Raw genomic sequence first — 23683 nt, 5'->3', positions numbered from 1 at the left:
ATGTGGCTTTTCGCGCTGGTCCTTTAGATTGATAAATCTCTTCCAGTTTCAACCATACTTCACGAGATGTTTCGCAATTTTTAATTTGCTTTAATTCCGACGGGCTTATCGACAAAATAATGTCCGATTTTGCTTTGCTGTCGTTTTTTGTCCATTCTTTCGCAGCATTTTCAGAAACGATGTCTCCGGCAACGACGATCGGTTTCTTGAATTCACCGCTCACATAAATCCATGCATCGTTCTTTATTAGCAAAGCCTGCATTTGCATCTTCCAAGTATCATAATTCTCTTTGTTAAGAGAATCAATCCGTACAATTCCAGAAGCCATGATACCCGTTAACACAAAAAATTAACCGTTTCAAAAAACTAACGATCAGGCTTTTTAATTAATTATTTTCCGTACACTTTTAATTCCGCAATCTTCTGGGCCCATAACCTGTTGAAGGCGAGGAGATCCGTGGATGAATAAAGTGTCGTAATTAATTATGTACAAAACAGAAAAACTATTTATTCAAGAACGATATAAAATACAATCAGAATTACGTGAGAGGAATATAAGAGAACAAAATTGAATCGAAACATGCGAACACAAGAAGGAACAAACAATGATGATTAACATCGCTAGATGGAGACAAATGTTAATGCTAATTCGTGTATCGCTTTTATATTACTTTTATCTCCAATATATTATACATATACTTTTTCCAATTGTTTGTTTAAAAAGGTTGAAAGGACGATCACCACAGGAATGGACAAGGGCCTTCAAAGACGCCAAACAATGGGCACAAGAGGTTAGCCACACACAATAATACAAAAACACTCAATTACCCTGTGAACTCTCTTACTTTCAACTGTATTTCCATTTCATAAATTTTAACAATCACATCAAAGAAACAATATATCTACAATATTTACAAATTAACAAGTTTCTCCACTTCTATTAATCTATTCATAATTAAATATTCCCTACTTCCAAAGTCTGAATATTTAGGACCTGAATATTTTGGGTCACCGATGGTTAATCAAACGTGACATCAAATTATAAAATGATATTACCTATCCATAATTTATGAAATTTTGAATTATGAACAAGGTGGGTAGATTACGAGGTAACGAGGTGAAAATTTGGTGCATCAGCGTGGACACAGCGACAACCAGGAACGATTTAGAATCAGCTTCGCGTCGTTACTGGGAACGCCTCTGTTCCGATTTAAGGGTGGAAGCCTCATCGAGATTAGTGGCAATCGTAGAATTTCTTTCATCAGCGTCCAAGGAACTCGAACGAAGACCTCGAAACGTGGAGGAAGTCGGAGTAGCTTATGAAGCTCATGCACGAATCGAAGAGCAATCTTCTGGCATGGCCGAGGAAATGGACGCCATTGTTGGTCTTTCTAAAGTACTCGCTGCATGGACTAGCGAGAAACTTGAAGGTAAATTTCTAAATTAGATTTTTAACTTCGATTAACCTGGGACAAATTACGTTTCGATGTTATTTCAAAGTTTTGTGTGGTTAAATTTTGTGGTTGATCTTTTGCATTCGAAAGGTGCGTCATCATTCTGTTCAATAAAATTTGAAACTTTTTATATGATTATATTGCTAGATTTATATTATCAGATGTGATGTGTGGACATAATGAAATGAACAAGAGTAATAATTGATAGAAAGATAACTTCAAAAGAATTTATTAAACTTTTCAACTAAAATGTTCAACTTGCTATCTGCCTCCAGCAAAAGTACCTTCAATTGCAAGAGTTTAATACTTCCAAACATAGTACCTTCTGACAACAAAATTACTGTACCATTTTTCACATCTTTTTTTAGTATAACCTTAAAATAATGGTGTTAAAAAGTAGACGTTAATGTATGTACATGATAAATTATGTAATTAATATTTCCAACTATAACACGACCTGATAACAAAATTATTGTAGTATCATTCACATCCCTCTTTCTAGTCAAATCCCAAAATATTAAACGGTGTTAAAAAATAGGTGTTACTGCAATTATATAGCATGGCAGAACCTAACTGATCACCTGGAACATCAAAAAACTTATAATCATTTTCTGGCATAAATGACAAATAAAATAATTAATAATTTGAATCATAACACGACTTCCTGACATCAAAATTATTGTACCATTAATCACGCGTCTCTACACTAAATTCCCAATATTATAAAATTTTGTTAAATACTAAAATGTGTCAAAAGGTGTCAGTGCAGCGTACACAGCATGGCAGGACCTAACCGACCGCCTAGAGCGCCACAAAACAGTAATAAGTCGAGAACTCGAGGACGCGAAAGTGAACCTACGACACAGAGCAGTGGCCCTGCGAGACGAGATCGAGAGATGGCAGGCAAAATGGACATCCAAGCCAGAGATCCCCAGCTTGGACTGGGTTATCTCCATGCGAGAACGATGGACGAACCTAAAAGAACAACAAGATGTCCTGAAAAACGACTGTCAAAGAATCGGTCTGAACGTCGACGACATTCTAGAGGACAACGAAGAAAGTATGAAGAAACTGGAGCTGCAACTAGACCTGGAGGAGTCGAACTGCAGATTCCAGGCAGAGTTTCTGGAGGAGTTGAAGAACCAGGAGGAGGAAGAGTGGACCGTCGCGAGGAGGAGGCTACCCAGACTGCACGATTGGCTCGATTCCTGGGAAAATAGGATCAGAGTTCAGTTAAAGGATGAATCGATGAAGAAGGATAGTTTGGAGATGGATACGTTTGTGGGTAGAAAAGTGCGCGAAGTTAGGGCTGGTATAGAGTGGCTGCAACTTTTACGGGGGGATGAGATCGCGGAGGAACATTGGGGAGAACTGATGCCGCTTTTGGATTTGAAGAGCGTGAAGAATGCGAGGGATATCACGTTGGGTCATCTGTTTCGCGCTGTTGACAAGATTCAAGAGAACACGGAAAAGATAAAGGTGATATATTTTGTAATATTCAAGATTTATGATCTAATGTTTGAGAATCTTCGAGTTTGCATCGCAACTAAATTCCAGTTTGCAACTTCTTTAAATTTCTCATACTTATTGCTAATATTATCTTATCGCTTTACGTCGTTACTTGATATAGTTTTATTATTATTTCGAACATATGTTATTTTAGTTTGAATATGTAAATTGTGTTCACTATTTTATGGACAATAGTTTTGTCAGCATTGTAAATAGCTTTTTCAAAATTCTGACAGAAATTGATAGATTTTGACGTAACTGTTTTTCAATGCAATATTTGATGCTTGAAGATATTTTGACGAAATAGAAGATACTTTATTTTAGACATGATTGGAAGTTTCGTGCCTTGTTAAATGTTGTATATGATGTGTGATGATGTATTTTATGTTCAGGAAATAACGAAAAGAGCTGCGGCAGAAAGTGGTATTCGTCAAGGGTTGATGGAACTAGAGTCCTGGGAAGCATCGTCTTATCTTCAAATTCAGGAAGCAAAAGATAGTAGAAATGCTAGTATACTTCTTGTTGATGATTATGGCAGCTTACTAGCCAGGGCAGGTAAATTTTCACATATTTTTCTTAATTTAAATTTTGTCTGTTAAAAATTTTGTGGACATTTTAGAAAATATTTACAAGAGTTACATCGTAAAATTTTATGAACAAATTTATAAGTTGCATTAAATTAATAAATTAATTAAAAAGTGTTCATATATTTCTCCTAAAATTTTAGCAAGTTTTGTCTACTGAAATCTTTTTGAATACTCCAGAAGAAATTTTTAAGGGATGTTAATTTATGAAATTATATCAAGAAACGTAGAAAGTAAATTAAATAAAAGAAATTAGATTTTAAAGTCACATTAGAAGTTACTCGAATTAAATTAAGAATTGATTTTCTAAAATTGGAAATTCAATTCCTTGAAAGGTGAACTGAGGTTACTACTGGAGGGTGTGAAAGGAGCCGCAGGATACGAGAGATTCGCGACAAGGGTTGCAAGATGTGAAGCAGGATTGTACGAAGTTGAAGAGAGAATAAAAGTCTTGAGCACGATACAAAGAAAATGGGTCTATTTAGAACCAGTTTACGAAGGAGGGGCAGCTCCAAATGATACTGGGAGGTGGTCGAGGGCTAACAAAGAATTTAGGTGATTGAACGAAAACCTAATTACTTAAAATCCAAAATCTGGACATTTTATACAAAAATTGTTATATATTGCTTGCCTATGAAAAATTAGTTCATCTAATTAGTTCATCTAAATTATTTTTCAGTAAATAACTTTTTATATTTTAAATACTTAAAATTTTTTAATTTAATATTTAATATTTGTTTGTTTATTACGTGTTCATTATTGTGTAAAGGAAACAATTTCCTGTTAATTGAAAAATTAAATGACTAATTAAATGGTGGGTGGAAAGACTTAATTATGCAAACAAATATTTAGGTACTTAATGGGAGAGGTATCCCGAGATCCAAGGGTATCTTCTTTGAGACGGCTTCCTCTTTCAGCTTTTGCAAACTTGAAGGACCTCCTCGATCGATGCCAGAGAAGCCTCGATGAATATTTAGAGGTACTACAGAATCTCTATTTAATCGCTTTTTCTGACATTTTTTTTACTATGTTCAAATTTCAAAATGGAAATTCTACAAATTTTTATGTTAATAAATTCAGATTGTCCATTTGTCGAATTTCCAAATTTTGAAATCCCCAAATCTCCCAAATCTCATATCTCCCAAATCCCAAATCTCCCAAATCCCAAATCTCCCAAATCCCAAATCTCCCAAATCCCAAATCTCCCAAATCCCAAATCTCCCAAATCCCAAATCTCCCAAATCCCAAATCTCCCAAATCCCAAATCTCCCAAATCCCAAATCTCCCAAATCCCAAATCTCCCAAATCCCAAATCTCCCAAATCCCAAATCTCCCAAATCCCAAATCTCCCAAATCCCAAATCTCCCAAATCCCAAATCTCCCAAATCCCAAATCTCCCAAATCCCAAATCTCCCAAATCCCAAATCTCCCAAATCCCAAATCTCCCAAATCCCAAATCTCCCAAATCCCAAATCTTCCAAATCCCAAATCTCCCAAATTCCAAATCTCCCAAATTCCAAATCTCCCAAATTCCAAATCTCCCAAATTCCAAATCTCCCAAATCCCCAAAATCCTCAAATCCCCAAAATCCCCAAATCCCCAAATACCACAATCTCCAACTCCTCTATACCTAAAAATATCTGTACCCTTTAAACCCAACAAGACCGGAAGTTAGAACCTCATAAAGCTTTATAACAGGTTTGAAAGTTCGCTCATATCTGAAACTGCAATATATCCTTGTTTAAAGGAGAAACGATCATCCTATCCGCGTCTGTACTTCCTCAGCGACGAAGACCTTTTGGAATTAGTGTCAGCCAGTGGACGAGGCTTGGAAACTCATCTACCGAAATTGTATCAGGGCGTCGGCTCGATAATAAAGGACGATAATGGACTGACGGCCGTAGTGTCGCCAGAAGGTGAAATATTACAGTTATCCAACCCCGTCGATCTTCGCGATCCATTACCACGATGGTTGAGCAACCTGGAAGAAGCTATGAAAAATGCTCTTCGACAAAGCTTGGAGAAATGTTTGGTTGACGTTACTCCTGATCCATCTGCCTATCCAACTCAAGTAATTTATTTTTCTTTTGCTACTACTTCAAGCATACTCTGCTTTCAACCAGTTGTAATTCTACAGGATGTCTCACAACTAGTAGAATTACAAGGTTTAGAATTAGTCAATATTTTAGAGAATTAATCAGAATTAATCATTCAGAATTAATCAATAAAAAAATAAAATTTGTAATATTAATAAAAAGAATTAACATGAAGGTAGTATTATGATACGACAAGTGAACCGAGGAGTCGATAAAACGTCACTAGACTCGATGCAATCGAAATAAATGGGATTCCATTGTATTTGGAGGGCGTTTGTTAAGGTTTTGCTACTGGCGGAGAGGATTCGTTTCACGGAACGCTGCGAGGCGGCTTTAAAGGAAGGTCGATCGGCTTTGAAGAATTTGGTTGAATATCTGGAGACACAAAGAGCGAGATACAGAGGCTTGGAAGATGCTGGTGACAAATTGACGGCATTGAAAGCACGTGGCCTTCTTTTGGACGTTGTTCATCATCTGGAGGTAGCTAGGAGCCTTTTGAACGTCACTCTTCGAGAGGAAAGCGCCGTTTGGACCTGGCAGAGACAACTAAGAAGCTATAGAACTGTAAGATTTGCTCGGTTTATTTTACAGATATCTGATGCAAGCTTCGTTTAATCGATGTTTAGGAGACCACCTAGAAACTTGTTACTGCACCCATGAAGACACTTGTGTTTGTACTTAAAAAATTTAAGTGGTTAGTACGTAAAAATTTACACTTGTAAACAAAATTATTATAAATTATAAACACCATTTTTGATATTTATTTTTGATGTGTATTTATACGATGACGATTATGGAAGTTCAAAGTAAAGTTTTAAATTTTAACCTCGTATTAATTGCATCATTATGGGAATAAACATGACTCGAATTTCGCTGTACCACGTAATATTATTGTGAATATTTAGCAAGGATAAATATTTGGCGTAAATGTTTATTGTTGAATTCATTCGTGATGTAGTATAATTAATCGATGTAGTATAAACAAGTAACTGTTTAATTTTTGTGGGAATTTCTCTTTGGACTGCTTTCATACGAATCGGTATATCTGTCTTTAACCCCTTGCCTTGCAGTATCTCTAACACGTGATGCACTTACTGTGACGGTTCAAATGTGAGAAATCTTACTGCAATTTTTAATACACACAATTTAGAGTTTGTCGAAATATAATTTGCATTGTCAAGGATAGCTGAATAAAAAATTAACATAACATTTCAACTTCCTTTCTTTATTTCACTACTGTAGCTGTGATTAGTCTGTTTCGATTGACGCACCCGACAAATCATAAGGCAAGGGTCCAAATAAAAAATCCAGAAAATTATGTCAGAATGTAACATTTAAAAGAATTGAATGAAATTAAAGAAATTCAAAACGTATCATTAAATGTACGAGATTTAATATTTTTTTAATTCTTTCAATTTTAATTTTTTGAAGACCAACGTTTTATTTCTTAAAAGAAAAAATTTCTTGTGAGATTTTGATTATTAGCAAAATGAATGTTTCTGTAGAATAAAGGACCAGTGGTGCGTTGCGCTGCAGCAGAGTTTCCGTACCGCTTCGAGTATCAGGGTGCAGCGGTCGGTTTGGTTCAAACACCATTGACTGAAAGGTGTTTCTTGGCTCTCACTCAAGCTATGAAACTTGGTTTGGGTGGAAGCCCAACTGGGCCAGCTGGAACTGGAAAAACTGAAAGCGTCAAAGCACTTGGAGCTATTCTGGGAAGACTTGTTTTAGTCTTTAATTGCGATGAGGGTAATTCTTTGAAGTTATGCATTATTTCATTTCATGGTAATAAATTTCAAATTTTAAAAATTGAAAACTTGTTAATTAGGACGTTTCGAAATTTGTTAATTTGGAAATTGAAAATTTGTTAATTTGGACATTTGGAAATTTGAAAATTTGGGAATTGAAAATTAGTTAATTTGGAAACTTAGAAATTTGTTAATTTGGAAGTTAAAAATTTCTTAATTTGGACATTTGGAAATTTGAAAATTTGGAAATTGAAAATTTCCTAATTTGGGCGTTTGGAAATTTGAAAATTTGGGAATTGAAAATTAGTTAATTTGGAAATTTAGAAATTTGTTAATTTGGAAGTTGAAAATTTCTCAATTTGGACATTTGGAAATTTGAAAATTTGGAAATTGAAAATTTCCTACTTTGGACGTTTGGAAATTGAAAATTAATTAATTTGGAAATTTAGAAATTTGTTAATTTAGAAATTGAAAATTTCTTAAGTTGGACATTTGGAAATTTGTTAAGTTGAAAATTTGAAAATTTGGAAAAGGAAAATGTAGAAATTTGAAATCTCTTAATTTTTACCTAAATTCCAATATTCCTAAATCTTCAAATTTCTAAATTTCCAAATCTTCTATTTCAAAATTTCCAAGTCCCTAAATTGCAAAATTTCTAAATCTAAATTCTTGAATACAGTACAAGCGACATAAAAAAATACAATATAAACAATAATTTTAACAAATATAATTTCAATAATAATTTTAACAAATACCAGAAGAATCAATAAGTCATCAAAAAACCCTCCCCCAGGAATGGACACCGGAAGCATGCGACGAATTCTTGGCGGTTTAGCTCAAGCCGGTGCATGGGGTTGTTTCGACGAGTTCAATCGCCTCGAGGAGGAAACCCTAAGCGCTGTGGCGATGTTGGTCAGGCCTCTTCAAGAAGCTGTTCGCGATAGTTCACCTCAAGTTTTGTTAGGCGACCAGAAAGTGAATCTCGACCCACATTGTTGCGTGTTCATCACGATGAACCCTGCAGGCTCAGAATACGGTGGACGTCGCAAGCTGCCAGATTCTTTGGCTCGGCTGTTCAGACCCATCGGAATGGCTCATCCGGATAGATCTGACATCGTGAAAACTTTATTGGAGTGTGCTGGATTTTTGGATGCTTCGACACTCGCGAAACAACTTGTGGAAGCGTTTGATATCGCGGAGATTCTTCTTTCTAATCAGCCGCATTATGATTGGGGACTTAGGACATTTAGATCTGTGCTCGATGCTATTCCGGTGAGGTCAGATATGGATGAGACTAGCAGGTTGGTGATTTTAGGTTCTTCTTTTTTAGACGAATGTTTTTTGTACTTTTGGGAGGTTTTTAAGTTTCTGATTTTGGGTTTTAAACTTTTGGTGCTTTTGGCAATTTTTAAATTAGTGCAATGGCAATTTTTAAGTTGATTCTTTGGTAATTTTGGAGTTGGTAGTTTGATGAGTTTGGTACATTTCAAATTTTGCTCACTAACACTTTTAGCAATTTTTTTTATTTAATATTAAGATATCTTTGGTAATTTCAAATTTGGTGGATTGATGACTTGGGCACATTTCAAATTTTGCTCACTGACACTTTTAGCAATTTTTTATTTAATATCAAGATACCTTTGGTAATTTCAAATTTGGTAGAGTGATGACTTTGGTACATTTCAAATTTTGCTCACTGACAGTTTTAGTAATTTTTAATTTAATATTGCGACATCTTTTGCAATTTCAAATTTGGTAGATTGATGACTGGTAAATTTCAAATTTGTTTCTTTGATATTTTTAGCAATTTTAAATTTAACAATTTGGTGCTTCTGGCAATTTTAAGTGTACATGTTTTGATAGTTTAACAATTTCAGTCTTGGTTCTATGACACCTCTGATACTTTAAAATTCAACCCTTTGTAATCATGGTAATTTAAAGTTTGAACTATTGATTCTTATAATAATTTCATATTTGATCACCTGGTTAATAATTTCAGGTTTAACGTTTTGAGATATTTAACAATTTTATTAGATACCTAACATTAGATACCTACTATGAGATACTTAACATTTTGTTGCCTTTCATAATTTTATATTAAACCATTTTACAGCTATAATTTCATATTCAACACCTTATTACTTTAACAAACCTAATTTTAAATCCCTACACTTCCAACAGCTGCATATTTAACCCTCTATCACTTGAATCAATTGAATATTCAATCCATTACCACTTCAATCAATTTCATATCTAACCCATTATCACTTTAATCAACTTTATATTTAACCCATTATCACTTTAATCTATTTCATATTTGATCCTTCATATCTTCAATCAGTTTTATATTTAACCTCTCACCGCTTCAATCAATTTTATATTTAACGTATCAATGTTCCAATCATTTATTATTTCATCCAATATCATATTTTATTCAGTGGCATTTCTAATTATTTCAGACTTAAATTCTTGATATCTTATGACGGAACATTAACTGCATAAAAATGCAGGTATATAACCTATTGACACCTCCGTCAATATAATCGCGTATTTATTTTGCAGACTTGTAGCCGCGATCCGTGCATCAACGTTGCCTAAATTGACAGCAGAAGACACTCCAAAGTTTCTTTCGTTGTTAGAAGACGTATTCCCGAAGGTGAATCCTTCAACGTCCACATATATCGAAAGACAGGATTTGCAGAACGTGTTGATGGAGCTTTGCGCTGATCAAGAATTTGGCAAAGAAACGGCAAACAGATGCATTCAGTTAAATGATCAATTGAGAAGCAGAACCGGTGTAGCCATTGTGGGTCCACCAGGAAGTGGCAAAACAATTATCAGGAAATTGCTGTGCGATGCGTTGACGAAAATCGGTGAAACTGTTGTGCAGTTTCATGTGTTTCCTGGCGCTATGCCCAAGTCGAGGCTTCTAGGAAGAGTTGATCCTCAAACGAGGTAAAAGTTTACTTCATTTGAGTAAAACATAAAATTATTTTTCGATAAGGGCATACACGGAAACTTGACAATTTCCTGATTTCTGAACTATTAGGTTTTCGAATTTTCAGTACTGTAGTTTTTTATTTCGTTAATTTTTCAATTTCTTGATTTTTCAATTTTTCAATTTTTTGATTTTTCAATTTTTTGATTTCTCAATTTTTTGATTTTCAATTTTTCAATGTTTGAATTCTTCAATTCTTCAATTTTTCAATTTTTCAACTTTCCAGATTTTTAGTTTTTCAGTTTTTCAATTTTTTAATTCTTCAATTCTTCAATTCTACCATTCTTCAATTTTTCAATTCTTCAATTCCTCAAATTTTGATTTTTTTAAGTCTTTAATTCTTCAATTCTTCAATTCTTCAATTCTTCAATTCTTCAATTCTTCCATTCTTCCATTCTTCGATTCCTCAATTCTTCAATTCTTCAATACTTCAACCCTTCAATTCTTCAATACTTTAACCCTTCAATTCTTCAATTCTTCAATTCTTCAATTCTTCAATTGTACCTTTGAATTTTTCAATTTTCCAATGTTTCAATTTTGAATCCTTTCAATTCTTCAATTCCTCGTGTTTTTAAATTCCTAAAACTTATAAATTTTTAAATTGCCCCAATTTACGAACTTGACGAATGCTGAAACATTCCCCAAAATGATCCAACACCTCATTCAGAAAACTGATCTTGATAACATATATCCTTAATCAATGCCAACATCATTGCATGTATTTTTCTACAACAAAATTTTTTCCTGAATTATATATCTACATAAAGAAACAGTAATTGATAGAAATTGACACACTTCAGAAGAACATTTCATTAATCACTTGGAAATTGAAATAACTTTCAGGGAATGGAAAGAAGGACTTCTATCTAGCGCAGTGGCATCAGCTGGTGATTCGACAACTTGGATCATCTTCAACGGCGACGTCGAACCAGATTGGGCCGAAGCTTTGAATTCTGCTTTGGACGACAATCGATTGCTAACTTTGCCCAACGGCGTGGGTGTGAAACTTGGTTCAGGAACAAAGTAAACTTCTATCTTCCACTTTTTCTCTTATTTTGCAAAATTGATTTCAACACAAAACTTCTATATCGTATTTTCAATCTCAATTGTATCTCAAAACAGATTTATCTTCGAAACACACAAACTTGATGGTGCCAGTCCAGCCACAGTTTCGAGGTTAGGGGTGGTCCACTTAGGTTCCATAAGTCCATCTTCATTGCTGATATCATCGCGATTGAGAACACTTCCTGAAGCAGCGAAGGAAGTGACAAATTCTCATCTTTGTCTTTGTATCGAGGAGTGTTTGAAGATCAATGCAGACGTTTCTTCAGCACCGGGTTTGATGAATTCTGCACTCTGCCATTTAATGAACGCTCGAACTCACACTTCGGCTTCCTATGGTCTGCTGGCGTCTTTATGCAGTCAAATAGAAGATGAAAATCAGAGAAACGAGCTGGCACGCTTTATTTATCAATCGACAGATTGCTGGTGAGTGAAATAATTATTATTGATAAGCGGTTCCTGATTCGAACCTCAGTTCTTGAGGTTATTGATGATGGAGAAGTTGAAATAGCTAAATTTTGTTTGTTAGGTGTCCAAATCCACAGAAACCATGTTATGTTTTGTATAACGAGGATATTGATCGATTGGAAGATGCAGGGGAGGCTGATCGAGCGATTGACACTGAAGATGGCCCTATTTGTCTTTCAGGTATTATGGAGGGTTGTGTAGAAATTTATTATGTGAGCATAATTATGGTGATAATCGTAAGTGTGAATTGTGGTAGACATTTTGTAGTCTATGTTTCATAAGTTTGAGGAACAAGATAAATATTGAGTTGTATTTATAATGGAAAGTTTAGTAAATTTACAAAATCTTGTACATCAAAACATTTCATCCAATCTAATGTAACCTTTGATGTCTACAAATTTAAAATCTTAAAATGAAAAAGAAACTGATGTCTCAAGATGCCGAAATTCTATAATCCTAAAATTGTAAAATATCAAAATCTTATAACCCCAAAATTGTCAAACCCCAAAATTTTACAATCCTAAAATTGTCAAATCCCAACATTTTAAAATTCCGAAATCTCATAATCCCAAATACCTAAAATTCCAAAATTCTACAATTCTACAAATTGTGAAATCCCCAAAGATAACCCCAAAATTCTAAAATCCTAAAATTACAAAATCCCAAAATCCCAAAATCCTAAAATCCCAAAATCCCAAAATCCCAAAATCCCAAAATCCCAAAATCCCAAAATCCCAAAATCCCAAAATCCCAAAATCCCAAAATCCCAAAATCCCAAAATCCCAAAATCCTACAACCCCAAAAATCCCGAACTTCCCTATTCGTCAAAGTGCAAAACTCCCAAACTTCCAACACCTAAATCTTCCTAAGATTTCGATTGCACCATAAACTTGTATTTCAGGCGCAATGAAAGGGGCGTTATCATCCGTTTTACCGTGGATCAAGAATAATCAGTCCATCATGATAAGGGGTCCAGATGGTTGCGGGAAAAGTGCCTTGATATCTGTCATACTTTCTTCTATTCGGAGCAACGAGCCATCGACTTTGATAAAAGGTTCATCCCTCTACGGACCCCAGGACCTTGTGATGAAATTGAAAAGGGGTTGCGTTCAATTGAATTCATCTTCCCACGGACGAACGTACAAACCCAGGAACGGATCGAGGGTCGTGTTAATCCTGGAAGATCTACATCTTGCATCAAAGCAGTTACAAGTAACTTATTAACAAATAATACATTAAATGAAAAATTTAGATGTTATTTATGTACTGATGCGAACACGCGAGTTGACGCGTTGGCCCAAAGTAAAAGAAGCTCTCACTGTGAACACTTGCAGTTACATTTCGGCAAATAAGAATGATGATAATAACAGCTGCTGAATGCAAGTAGCACTATCTTACTCTCGAGACATTTGCCTGTCATTGTCGCCTAATTGGCGACCGCGAGAGTCAATACCGCCGAAAATACGTGTGAGGCGTCTATTTTTCTATTCTGACCAATTGTAGTAGCTCTTCCGAACACCTCAGCTTCTTCACGCGCCAGCTCGTGGGTTGACATCGGTACCTTCTTTCTCTAACAATCTATCGTGATTTAATTTATTACGCGGTTTAAAAATGTTTCAAATAAATAAAATATTCTTTCAATTAATTGCGTCACGCTGATCCCATTTACGAAACTTTGACATTTTGTTCCTTGATTTAGCGATTGAGACTCTTATTTTAATTTTATATGCGTCGAAGCGACAGCAAGATGTCTGACGAACGTTCACGTACAAGAACAGCATCGTGAGAAAAATTCTGTATCATTATCGTGGATGTAACTAGATAGGGATATCGGGATGGATTTGAATTCCTTTATATATAGCAAATTATACATTTTCAATTTTTTAATCTTAATTTTTGGGAATTCTTCATTTTCCAATTTTCACGCGCCAGTTCGTGGGTTGGCATCGGTATACACTGTGTAAGCTTGAAATTGTTTATTATTTATTTAGGAGCTGGTGCGAGAGTTGATGCAAGAAGGAGGATTTCACGAAGAAGATTTAGAATTCGCTAGAGTGCCTTTGACCATTATATGCACTGCTGATGAAACGAGCAGATTGCATCCGAGACTGGAAGCGCTTTTGTGCACTCATTATCTACCGTTAGTATTGCTTTCCATAGTCAATAAACAATTTTCTGAAAATCTGTGAAATGCAGAATATGAGTACTAACTAATTTAAGTCTGGATTGTTTAAAGATTCAATGTGAAATTTATCAATTAATGTGACATTTGACATGAAATAATCAAGTTTTTTAAAAGCATGTATGTGCAATGCATAATTTGTGCATTGAGTTTAAATTTTATTATGAAACTAATGCAATGTAAAATTTGTATATTGAACTGGGTTTAATATTTAATTTCAAAGTAATGCAAAGTGAAATTTGTGCATTGAAGTATTTTAAAATTTAATTTGAAAGTAATGCAATGTAAACTTTGTACATTAAGCAAGTTCAAAATTTAATTTGAAGAATAACTTAACTTCAAAAAGGAATACAGTTACAAATATAATAAAAATATAAATATGATGCAGAGTATTTTATAAAGAGTGCAATATACAAATTTTTTAACATTAATTTTGAAGTTTACTTCAATTAATAGATATCCAAGTTCGAAAGACATCGCAGCCATTTTGGAGCTTCATCTAAAGAGTTCCTTGAAAGGAAATAACACCGTGATCGAATCTTGGATCGCACAGATGGTACCAGTTATGCTCGAAGCTTTTAAATCGATCAAATCTTCTCATGGAAACGTTTGGACTCCCAAGGATTTGATTTTGTGGGCAGATAGCTTGAAGTATTATCCTTCGCCAGAAAATGAAACGAATATTACGGAGTATTTACTGGATGCTGGAAGAAGACTGTTTAATCCAAGGCAATTTTTCAATGAAGTTATTTTAGATATTGTTAAGTCCTACATTATTACTTTCTTTCGAGGTTTAAAATTTCCAAATATTCAAATTCTCAGACTCTCAAATTCCCAAAGTCTCAAATTTCCAAACTCTCAAATTTCCAAATTCTCAAATTTCCAGATTCCCAAATTCTCAGATTTCCAAATTCTCAAATTCCCCAATTCTCAAATTTCCAGATTCTCAAATTCCCCAATTCTCAAATTTCCAGATTCTCAAATTCCAAATTCTCAAATTTTCAAACTCTCAAATTTCCAAACTCTCAAATTTCCAAACTCTCAAATTTCCAAATTCTCAAATTCCCAAACTCTCAAATTTCCAAACTCTCAAATTCCCAAATTCTCAAATTTCCAAGCTCTCAAATTTCCAAATTCTCAAATTTCCAGATTCTCAAATTCCCAAATTCTCAAATTTCCAAACTCTCAAATTCCCCAATTCTCAAATTCCCAAACTCTCAAATTTCCAAATTCTCAAATTCCCAAATTCTCAAATTTCCAAGCTCTCAAATTTCCAAATTCTCAAATTTCCAGATTCTCAAATTCCCAAATTCTCAAATTTCCAAACTCTCAAATTCCCCAATTCTCAAATTCCCAAACTCTCAAATTTCCAAATTCTCAAATTCCCAAATTCTCAGATTTCGAAATTCTCAAATTCCCCAATTCTCAAATTTCCAGATTCTCAAATTCCCAAACTCTCAAATTTCCAAACTCTCAAATTTCCAGATTCTCAAATTCCCAAATTCTCAAATTCCCAAATTCTCAAATTCCCCAATTCTCAGATTTCCAAATTCTTAAATTCCAAAATTCCAAAATTCCAAAGTTCCGAAACTCTAAACCTTCAAAACTCAAAAATTCCAAAATCCCTAAATTTTCCAAATTCTAAAATTTCTTAAATCACTAAATTTTCTAAATTCCAAAATCCCAAAATCACCAATTCCATAATTCTCTCAATCTCAATATTTCCAAAGCTCCAAATCCTAAACTTCCCAAATTTCTAAATAAACCTACCAGTCCACAAATGAACATTTTAAACAATTATTCTTCCACATTATTCCATCAACTCCATATCACAATTGCAAACAATTTTAACAATTCTAACCATTCAATTTGAATTTCATCAGACTGACGTCGAAGGACCAATCCCGGTGGGAATCCATAATCCTCTCGAAGACGTTGAAAACCCTGATGCCAGGAAGCGACGTGTACATATGGAAACGCGGGAACAACGGGTTACTTCCGTCGGACGAGGAACAGTGGCGGAATGAGATAATTAACGCTGCAGCGAGATGTGCCAGAGAAGGCGATCCTGTGCAAGCATCGATTTCATCTCACCTGTTGCGCACTGTGGCCGGTAAGCGTATTAAATTAAATTAATTGTACGTTGTTTCCAAACGAGCTTCATCTAACCGGCACACGTTCTGTCTGGTCACTTTGTAACTTTAATAAGAGTGTACTGGTCTAATACGTTAGTATTAAGTCTCATCACCGTGGGATGTTCATGGATCTGATGTTGGTTATGTTAGTTATGAAATTCATTAAATTACAATTATGTTAGTATTGAAACAAATTCACTGCAATTCGACATAAAAAGGAACCTAACCAATACAAGACAGTTAATTAGGTTCGTGTTATTCGAAATCAGGTTTTACTTGTAATTAAGTTTTCTTTTAGGTTTCATAACTATTTTATAATCTGAAATATAGCGCATTTAAAAAATTGTGTTTTTATATATCTACAGTCATAATGAAAATTATTAAGTATTGTCAAATTAAAAAATATGAGATTTTTTGTTAAGGATTGAGCTGGGCTTTCGGGACGAACTTACGAGGTGTAATTCTAATTGGACGACCTGGAGCTGGAAGAAAGTCGGCAGTGAGACTCGTTGCTAACTTTTCGTCTCTTCGATTACTGGATTCTGGACCTGGTATATTATTCCAATGATATACATATGTAGAAGACCACTAAAGTTAAAATCATTGCTTTTCATATAAAGTCACTTGCATATTTCTTCTGTAATACAGAATTCTTCTCTTGAAATAATTTAAACTATGTTTTAATCGTGTCTTCATATTACTAACACTCTTAGAGTTACTTTTAAATCAAGGAAAATCTTTCTGTTACTACTTTTATTTTGTACAAATCCAGCAAACAATTTTTAGAACATTTCATCCATATTTATCGAATAAAATTATTTAAAAATTATTTACAATACAATTATTACTAGTTATTCGTAACATTATTTTGTAACACACAGGCTGGTAGAATGTCTTCATTGCTTTCAAAACTTGAATATCAAAAATAAAATTAGAAAACAATTTCTCTTGATAAATTAAAAATAATTATTACAATATTTATTCAATAATTTGTACCTTGAGAACAGTTAACAAATTTTACCAAAACATCCAATAATTTATGAATAATTTTGATTAAATTTCAGAAAGTGTTTTCTATCAAATAATTTGAACCACCCTAAATTGAATAATGATTACAGAATAATTGATCTAAAGATTTACCTTAACATTTATGAAATTAATTTCATGGAATAAAAGTAAAACAGAACAGGTTTCATGTAAAATGCTCAAGCGATTACAGAATGAATTTAATAGGTCGTGGTCGAGCATCGATGAAAACTGCAGTTCAGCTGGCTGGCATTGATGGAGAACCTACATTGCTTTTGCTGGAGGAGCATCATATGAGAGAGGATGGATTGGCTGTGTTGGCGAGTGCAATTGTATCCCGAGGAGAACTTCCAGGTTTATTTACAGTAGAAGAACTCGACGGTTTAATAGCGCCGTTGGCTGACGTGGCGAGACGAGAAGATTTTTCGGGAACGTTGGAACAGTACCTGTATCATCGTGAGTTCAGAATTGAGAACTATTGAGAAATTTTACATATTCTTTCCTTTATTTTAAAGATAGAGGACGTGGAGGAAGATGTAGAATGTAAAATTATTATAAAAAGTTGAAATTTGGAAGTTGAGGAGGGTGAGGAGTTGAATTTTTACAATTTTTAAATTTCCAAAACCCTAAATTTCTAAGTTCTTTAACTCCCAACTCCCTAAATTCCCAAGTCCCTAAATTTAGAAATCCCTAAATTTCCACGTCTCTAAATTTTCATACCCTTTAATTCCCAAATCCCTAAATTTCCATACTCTTTAATTCCCAACTCCCTAAATTCCCAAATCCCTAAATTTCCACATCTCTAAATTTCCATACTCTTTAATTCCCAAATCCCTAAATTTCCAAGTCTCGAAATTTCCCACTCCCTAAATTTCCAAGTTCTTTAACTCCCAACTCCCTAAATTCCCAAGTCCCTAAGTTCCCAAATCCCTAAATTTCCACGTCTCTAAATTTTCATACCCTTTAATTCCCAAATCCTTAAATTTCCAAATCCCTAAATTTCCACATCTCTAAATTTCCATACTCTTTAATTCCCAACTCCCTAAATTCCCAAATCCCTAAATTTCCATACTCTTTAATTCCCAAATCCCTAAATTTCCAAGTCCTCAAATCCCCAAATCTCTAAATTTCCAAATCCTTAAATTTTCAACTCCTTAAATCCCCAAATCCCCAAATCCCCAAATCCCCAAATCCCCAAATCCCCAAATCCCCAAATCCCCAAATCCCTAAATTCCCAAACGCCAACATTTAGCAAACCCCAAGCTATTCCTAACAAAACTTCCATAAAAACCTTCCACTCCATAAATAAACCTAAATAACACTCCCTAAAGTCTATCAATCCTCCTAAATTCTCAGGTTTACGAAATTACCTCCGTGTCGCAATAATCCTGGACACCAGCGAGATGCGTTCATCATGGCTACCTCGTTCCGGGCTCCTCAGGAGCTGCGTCCTGATCGGTCCAGGCATAAACAATGAATGGTGGACCTGGGAGAGTTCGTTGATCGACTTAGCCTGCAGACAAAATGGCGTGGATCCCGAAGAAGCCAATGAACAAGCGGGTATCAAAGTGATGGTGAAGGCGCATCTTCAAGCACCTCGACAGCAACAAGCTCCAGCGAGATTCTTCGCGTTGTTGCACACCTGGAAGCACTTACACGTGTCCTGGAGCGAGGAGGTGGAGCAGAAATTGAACAGCCTCGAAGCTGGCATCGGAAAATTGAAAGAAGCCGGCGAACAAGTGGCTAAGTTGGAGGATGAAGTCTCGAAGCAACGTCAAGAGCTGGAGGTAGTTGCTGTTAACTTTCTCGATACTTTTTTTTTACATGATATTTAAGCTCCAACTTTTAATTCACTGAGGAGGAAGTTTTCAAAGGGTAGTTTTACCGATACGTCGGATTTGTTGGGGTTTTATTGGCTTTACGGAGACGTTACAGATATTGGTTAAGATATAAACGATGTAATACGTAAAATAAAATGTAATGGAATTAATAATATGGTGTGTTATATGCAAGCTTATATATTCTGTGAATTGTAAGATATTTTATAAAGTATTAGTTAGAACATATTAATTTTTCAATTTATAAGGAAGATTTATATCGATCAAGATATTCATTTAATCATCACATATCTCTACATATGTGTGAACTATCCAAAACAAGCCCTGTATCGCCACATATGTGCATAGTAATCCGAAACATGAAGCCCTATATCTCCACATATGTGCATAGCACACCAAAAATGAAGTACTATATCTCCACATATGTGTAGAGTATCCAACATATGATGCCCTATATCTTCACATATGTGCACACCAAAAATGAAGCCCTTTATCTTCGCATATGTGTACAGCATACCAAAAATGAAGTACCATATCTCCACGTATGTGTAGAGTACCCAAAACATGAAGCCCTATATCTTCACATATGTGTACAGCTCATCAACAATGAAGCACTATATTTCCACATACGTGTAGAGTATCTAACATATGAAGCCCTATATCTTCACACATGTGTACAGCACACCAAAAATGAAGTACTATATCTCCACAAATGTGTAGAGTATCTAACATACGAAGCCTTATATCTTCACATATGTGCGCACCAAAAATGAAGCCCTTTATCTTCACATATGTGTACAGCACACCAAAAATGATGCACCATATCTCCACATATGTGTAGAGTACCCAAAACATGAAGCTCTATATCTTCACATATGTACGCAGCACACCAAAAATAAAGCACTACATCTCCACATATGTGTACAGTACGCAAAACAAGAAACCCCATATATCCACATATGTGCACATTACCCCCAAAATATAAATGACTTCCCACATTTCCAGTACATCAATAATTATAACAAAACGAACATAAATTTAGGCCGAACAAGGTCGAGCTAACGCAGCCCTCGAGCAAATAACAGCCACCATGCGAGGAGCCACAGGTCAAAGAGGAGAGATGGTGAATTTAAAAGCAGAAACCGAACGCGAGAGTGCAGAGCTTGCACGTAGAAAGGTAAGAATTCTCTTCTCTTGAAGAAATAGCGGAGTAATTAAAAAGAATCGTGATTTGTTGTTTAGGCGGATATAGAAGGAGAATTAGGAAAGGTAGAGCCATTAGTGGAACAAGCAGCTCAGGCAGTGGCTGGTATTAGTGCTGATGCATTAGCAGAAGTTCGTTCTCTGAGAGCACCTCCAGCCCCAGTTAGAGATGTTCTGGAAGGGGTTCTTAGATTAATGGGTATAAAGGACACGTCTTGGAACAGCATGAAGACATTCCTGGCGAAACGAGGGATTAAAGACGAAATTAGGTAATCAGGATACTACGTTCGCGTACCGCTTGAGTTTCATTTAAGTTTCAGTTGGGTTTCCTGAGGGAATTAGAGCGAATTCGGGGGTTTTAAATGTTCATTTGTGGATTTTGAAGTTGTCGAAGTTTTTAATTATTGAACTTGTTTGTTGTAGCCCCTGTTTTGGGGTCTTTCAAATTTCAAAACATAATGTCGTCAAACCTTCACATCTACATGGTTTTATGGTTCAAAATTAATATATGCTAATATGTATGGCCAAATGTTTACATTTCCAAATTCTTATATCTCTAATTTTCTACATTCCCAAATCCTTATATGTTTAAATCCCTATATACCCTAATCTCTATACTCCCAAATTTCTACACCCTCAAATTTCTATATCCCTAACTTCTCACATCCCCAAATCCCTACGCTCCCAAATTTCTACATCTCCAATTTTTCACATCTCCAAATCCCTACGCTCCAAAATTTCTACATCTCCAATTTCTCACGTCCCCAAATCCCTACGCTTCCAAATTTCTACATCTCCAATTTCTCACGTCCCCAAATCCCTACGCTTCCAAATTCCTACATCTCCAATTTCTAACATTCCCAAATTCCTACGCTCCCAAATTCCTACATCTCCAATTTCTCACATCCCCAAATCCCTACGCTTCCAAATTCCTACATCTCCAATTTCTAACATCCCCAAATCTCTACGCTTCCAAATTCCTACATCTCTAATTTCTCACATCCCAAAATCCTCACATATCTAAATCCCTACGTACCCAAATCTCTATACCCTCGAAATCCCTACACCCTCAAATTCCTATATCTCAAAATCTCTACATCCTCAAATTTCTATATTTTCAACCTCCCACATTCCCAAATTCTCATATCCCAAAATCACAACATTCTCAAATCTCCACATCCTTGAGTCGCTATACTTCCAAATCTCTATCTTACCAAATTCCCAAATTCCAACATTCTCAAATCTCTATATTTTCAAATTCCAATATCTCTATATATCTACCCACATTCCCTCTCCAAACATACAACTTCTCAAACTCCCCAAAATCACCACCCAAATATTAAATCCTAAAATCCCAAAATGTGAGATTCAGTCTTCCCTATGCTATCATTTTCGATAGCGTAGTCTTGAGGAAGCCTATCACGCTCACCAATATATCTAAAAGCTCTATTCTCCCAAAGCTTCGACATTCAACTAATTCAATTCCGAACTACTATAAACACCCTATCCTAAATTCTCCATTGCACGAAACATTTCACAGTATTCTTTGATCTCCACAACGTTTGATCTTCATCAAACGTCAATAGCTTGTATGCAACTCATAGTTACCCTGTTCTTCATCTCCACATCGTTCGTCCGAAATATTCGTGCAATTTTCAAGGGGCTCTTTGTTGGATTCAGAACGTGGGACGCGAGGAGGAGTACACCATCGAGTCTGGAGGCTGTTGCCAAGTTGGTCAAGGAGCGTCCAGATAGTTTTGAGGAGAAAACCGCGAAACGAGCTTCGGTTGCCGCTGCGCCTTTGGCTGCGTGGGTCCTTGCGAATCTTCAATATGGCCAAATTCTTCAGCAAGTGGCGCCTCTGGAGCGCGAACAACGGCAACTTGCTGAGTATGTACGAGATCCTTCAGAAATGTTAGCATGCAGTTTTTTGGGATGTTTTTTGGATGCAGTTTTTTAGGATGTTTTTTGGATGCAGTAACATTTTTGCTACATTTTTCATCAATCTGTATAGATTTATTTTGTAATTTTGACTATTTTGTAATCAGTCACATTCACATCTTTTATGTGATATTTCTTTTTTAATTTGTCATCTTTGTGCTAATCTGAAGAATATAACATTTGTGGACTTAAATGAGTGACTGATTTGATCAGTACAAGTTTATGGATTAGGATGAGGATTCGTCTGATTAGAATAACTTTGTGGACTAAAGTAAGTAACTCATCTGATGAGGATAACTTTATGAACAAAAGTAGGAGATTCATTAGATGAAGATAGCTTTATGCACAAAGATAGGGAATTCGTCTAACTAGAATAACTTTGTGGATTAAAATAAGTAACTCATATGACGAGGATAACTTTATGAACAAAAGTAGAAGATTCATTTGTTGAAGTTAACTTTATGGACTGAAATGTGGATTCATTTAATGAGGCTAACTTTGTGGACTAAAATAAGTGATCCATTTGATGAGAATAATTTTGTAGACTAAAATAAATGATTCTCTGATCAGAATAACTTATAGATAACTTCATAGAAAACTTTATAAATGGCTTCATAGAAAACTTCATAGAAAACTTAATAGAAAACTTCATAAATAACTCCAAAATAACTTCACTAAAATAAGAGACTCGTCTAAAGGAAATAAGTTTATAAACAAAAACAGGGAATTCATCTCACAAGGATTTACAAACAGCAACAATTGATTGCATCTAAATTAATTCCACAGACGTCTGTCAGCAGCCGAAGCTCAGATCGGCAAATTGGAAGCCGGATTGAATACAGTAGAGAGTCGCGTTGCTCAGCTTCAAGAACAACTCGCAGAACACTCGAGGGGTGCAGCTGCTCTTCAGCTGCGAACAGAGGCAACAGAGGCAAGACTAGCAACTGCCAGAGCATTGTTACAGAAATTGGACACCGAACATCGTGATTGGCAAACGCAACTAGAAGAATTAACTGCCAGAAAGGAGAGATTGGATGTTGAAGCTGCTAACGTGGCATCTTTACTGGTTTATGAAGTATGCGTTCATTTTCATTTATTAAGAAGAAACAGTAGGTGGAGAAGATTTACTGAAGCTTTTTTTTTATTTATTTGTTGAAATGATGTATCGTATTTATTCAATGTATCATATTTGTGATATTGATCACGTTATTCATTAAGGATGAATGAGATGTGTTTTAAGAAATGAATGTATTAGAAATGTGAGGCAGATTGTTAAGAGTTCATTCAGTTTAATAATTGAAAGACTGGAATGGGTCTTTTCAAGTTTGAGGTGATGTTGAAGTAGGTAAGTTGGAACATGTGGAGTAGTCTAGATAGAGCAAGATTTTATTTAATTGCAAATTTAAAAGGTTAAAGTGAACTTTTTCGTGTTCAAATCA

The 23683-nt window shown here is 35.1% G+C and overlaps 1 protein-coding gene across 1 annotated transcript in view; it reads left to right on the top strand.

Moving 5' to 3' along the window:
- Positions 1-23683, top strand: part of btv (dynein cytoplasmic heavy chain beethoven) — a 38884-nt gene that overhangs the window by 6947 nt on the left and 8254 nt on the right. Inside the window, exons 11-35 of the mRNA XM_076531524.1 lie at positions 725-791; positions 1094-1430; positions 2212-2933; positions 3356-3518; positions 3883-4102; positions 4400-4526; positions 5295-5618; positions 5926-6207; positions 7149-7392; positions 8185-8692; positions 9954-10346; positions 11233-11412; positions 11512-11877; positions 11981-12099; positions 12821-13131; positions 13911-14059; positions 14558-14830; positions 15985-16214; positions 16659-16787; positions 17470-17718; positions 18619-19049; positions 20143-20277; positions 20343-20572; positions 21984-22193; positions 23031-23319. Of these exons, the coding sequence (XP_076387639.1) occupies positions 725-791; positions 1094-1430; positions 2212-2933; positions 3356-3518; positions 3883-4102; positions 4400-4526; positions 5295-5618; positions 5926-6207; positions 7149-7392; positions 8185-8692; positions 9954-10346; positions 11233-11412; positions 11512-11877; positions 11981-12099; positions 12821-13131; positions 13911-14059; positions 14558-14830; positions 15985-16214; positions 16659-16787; positions 17470-17718; positions 18619-19049; positions 20143-20277; positions 20343-20572; positions 21984-22193; positions 23031-23319 (6688 nt within the window). The remainder of the gene's footprint in view (positions 1-724; positions 792-1093; positions 1431-2211; positions 2934-3355; positions 3519-3882; positions 4103-4399; positions 4527-5294; positions 5619-5925; positions 6208-7148; positions 7393-8184; positions 8693-9953; positions 10347-11232; positions 11413-11511; positions 11878-11980; positions 12100-12820; positions 13132-13910; positions 14060-14557; positions 14831-15984; positions 16215-16658; positions 16788-17469; positions 17719-18618; positions 19050-20142; positions 20278-20342; positions 20573-21983; positions 22194-23030; positions 23320-23683) is intronic.

Source organism: Megachile rotundata, chromosome 5, assembly GCF_050947335.1.
Source record: "Megachile rotundata isolate GNS110a chromosome 5, iyMegRotu1, whole genome shotgun sequence".
Lineage (NCBI taxonomy): Eukaryota > Metazoa > Arthropoda > Insecta > Hymenoptera > Megachilidae > Megachile > Megachile rotundata.
Note: the sequence above shows the minus strand (reverse complement) of the source record. Positions and strands in the feature narration are given on the sequence as shown.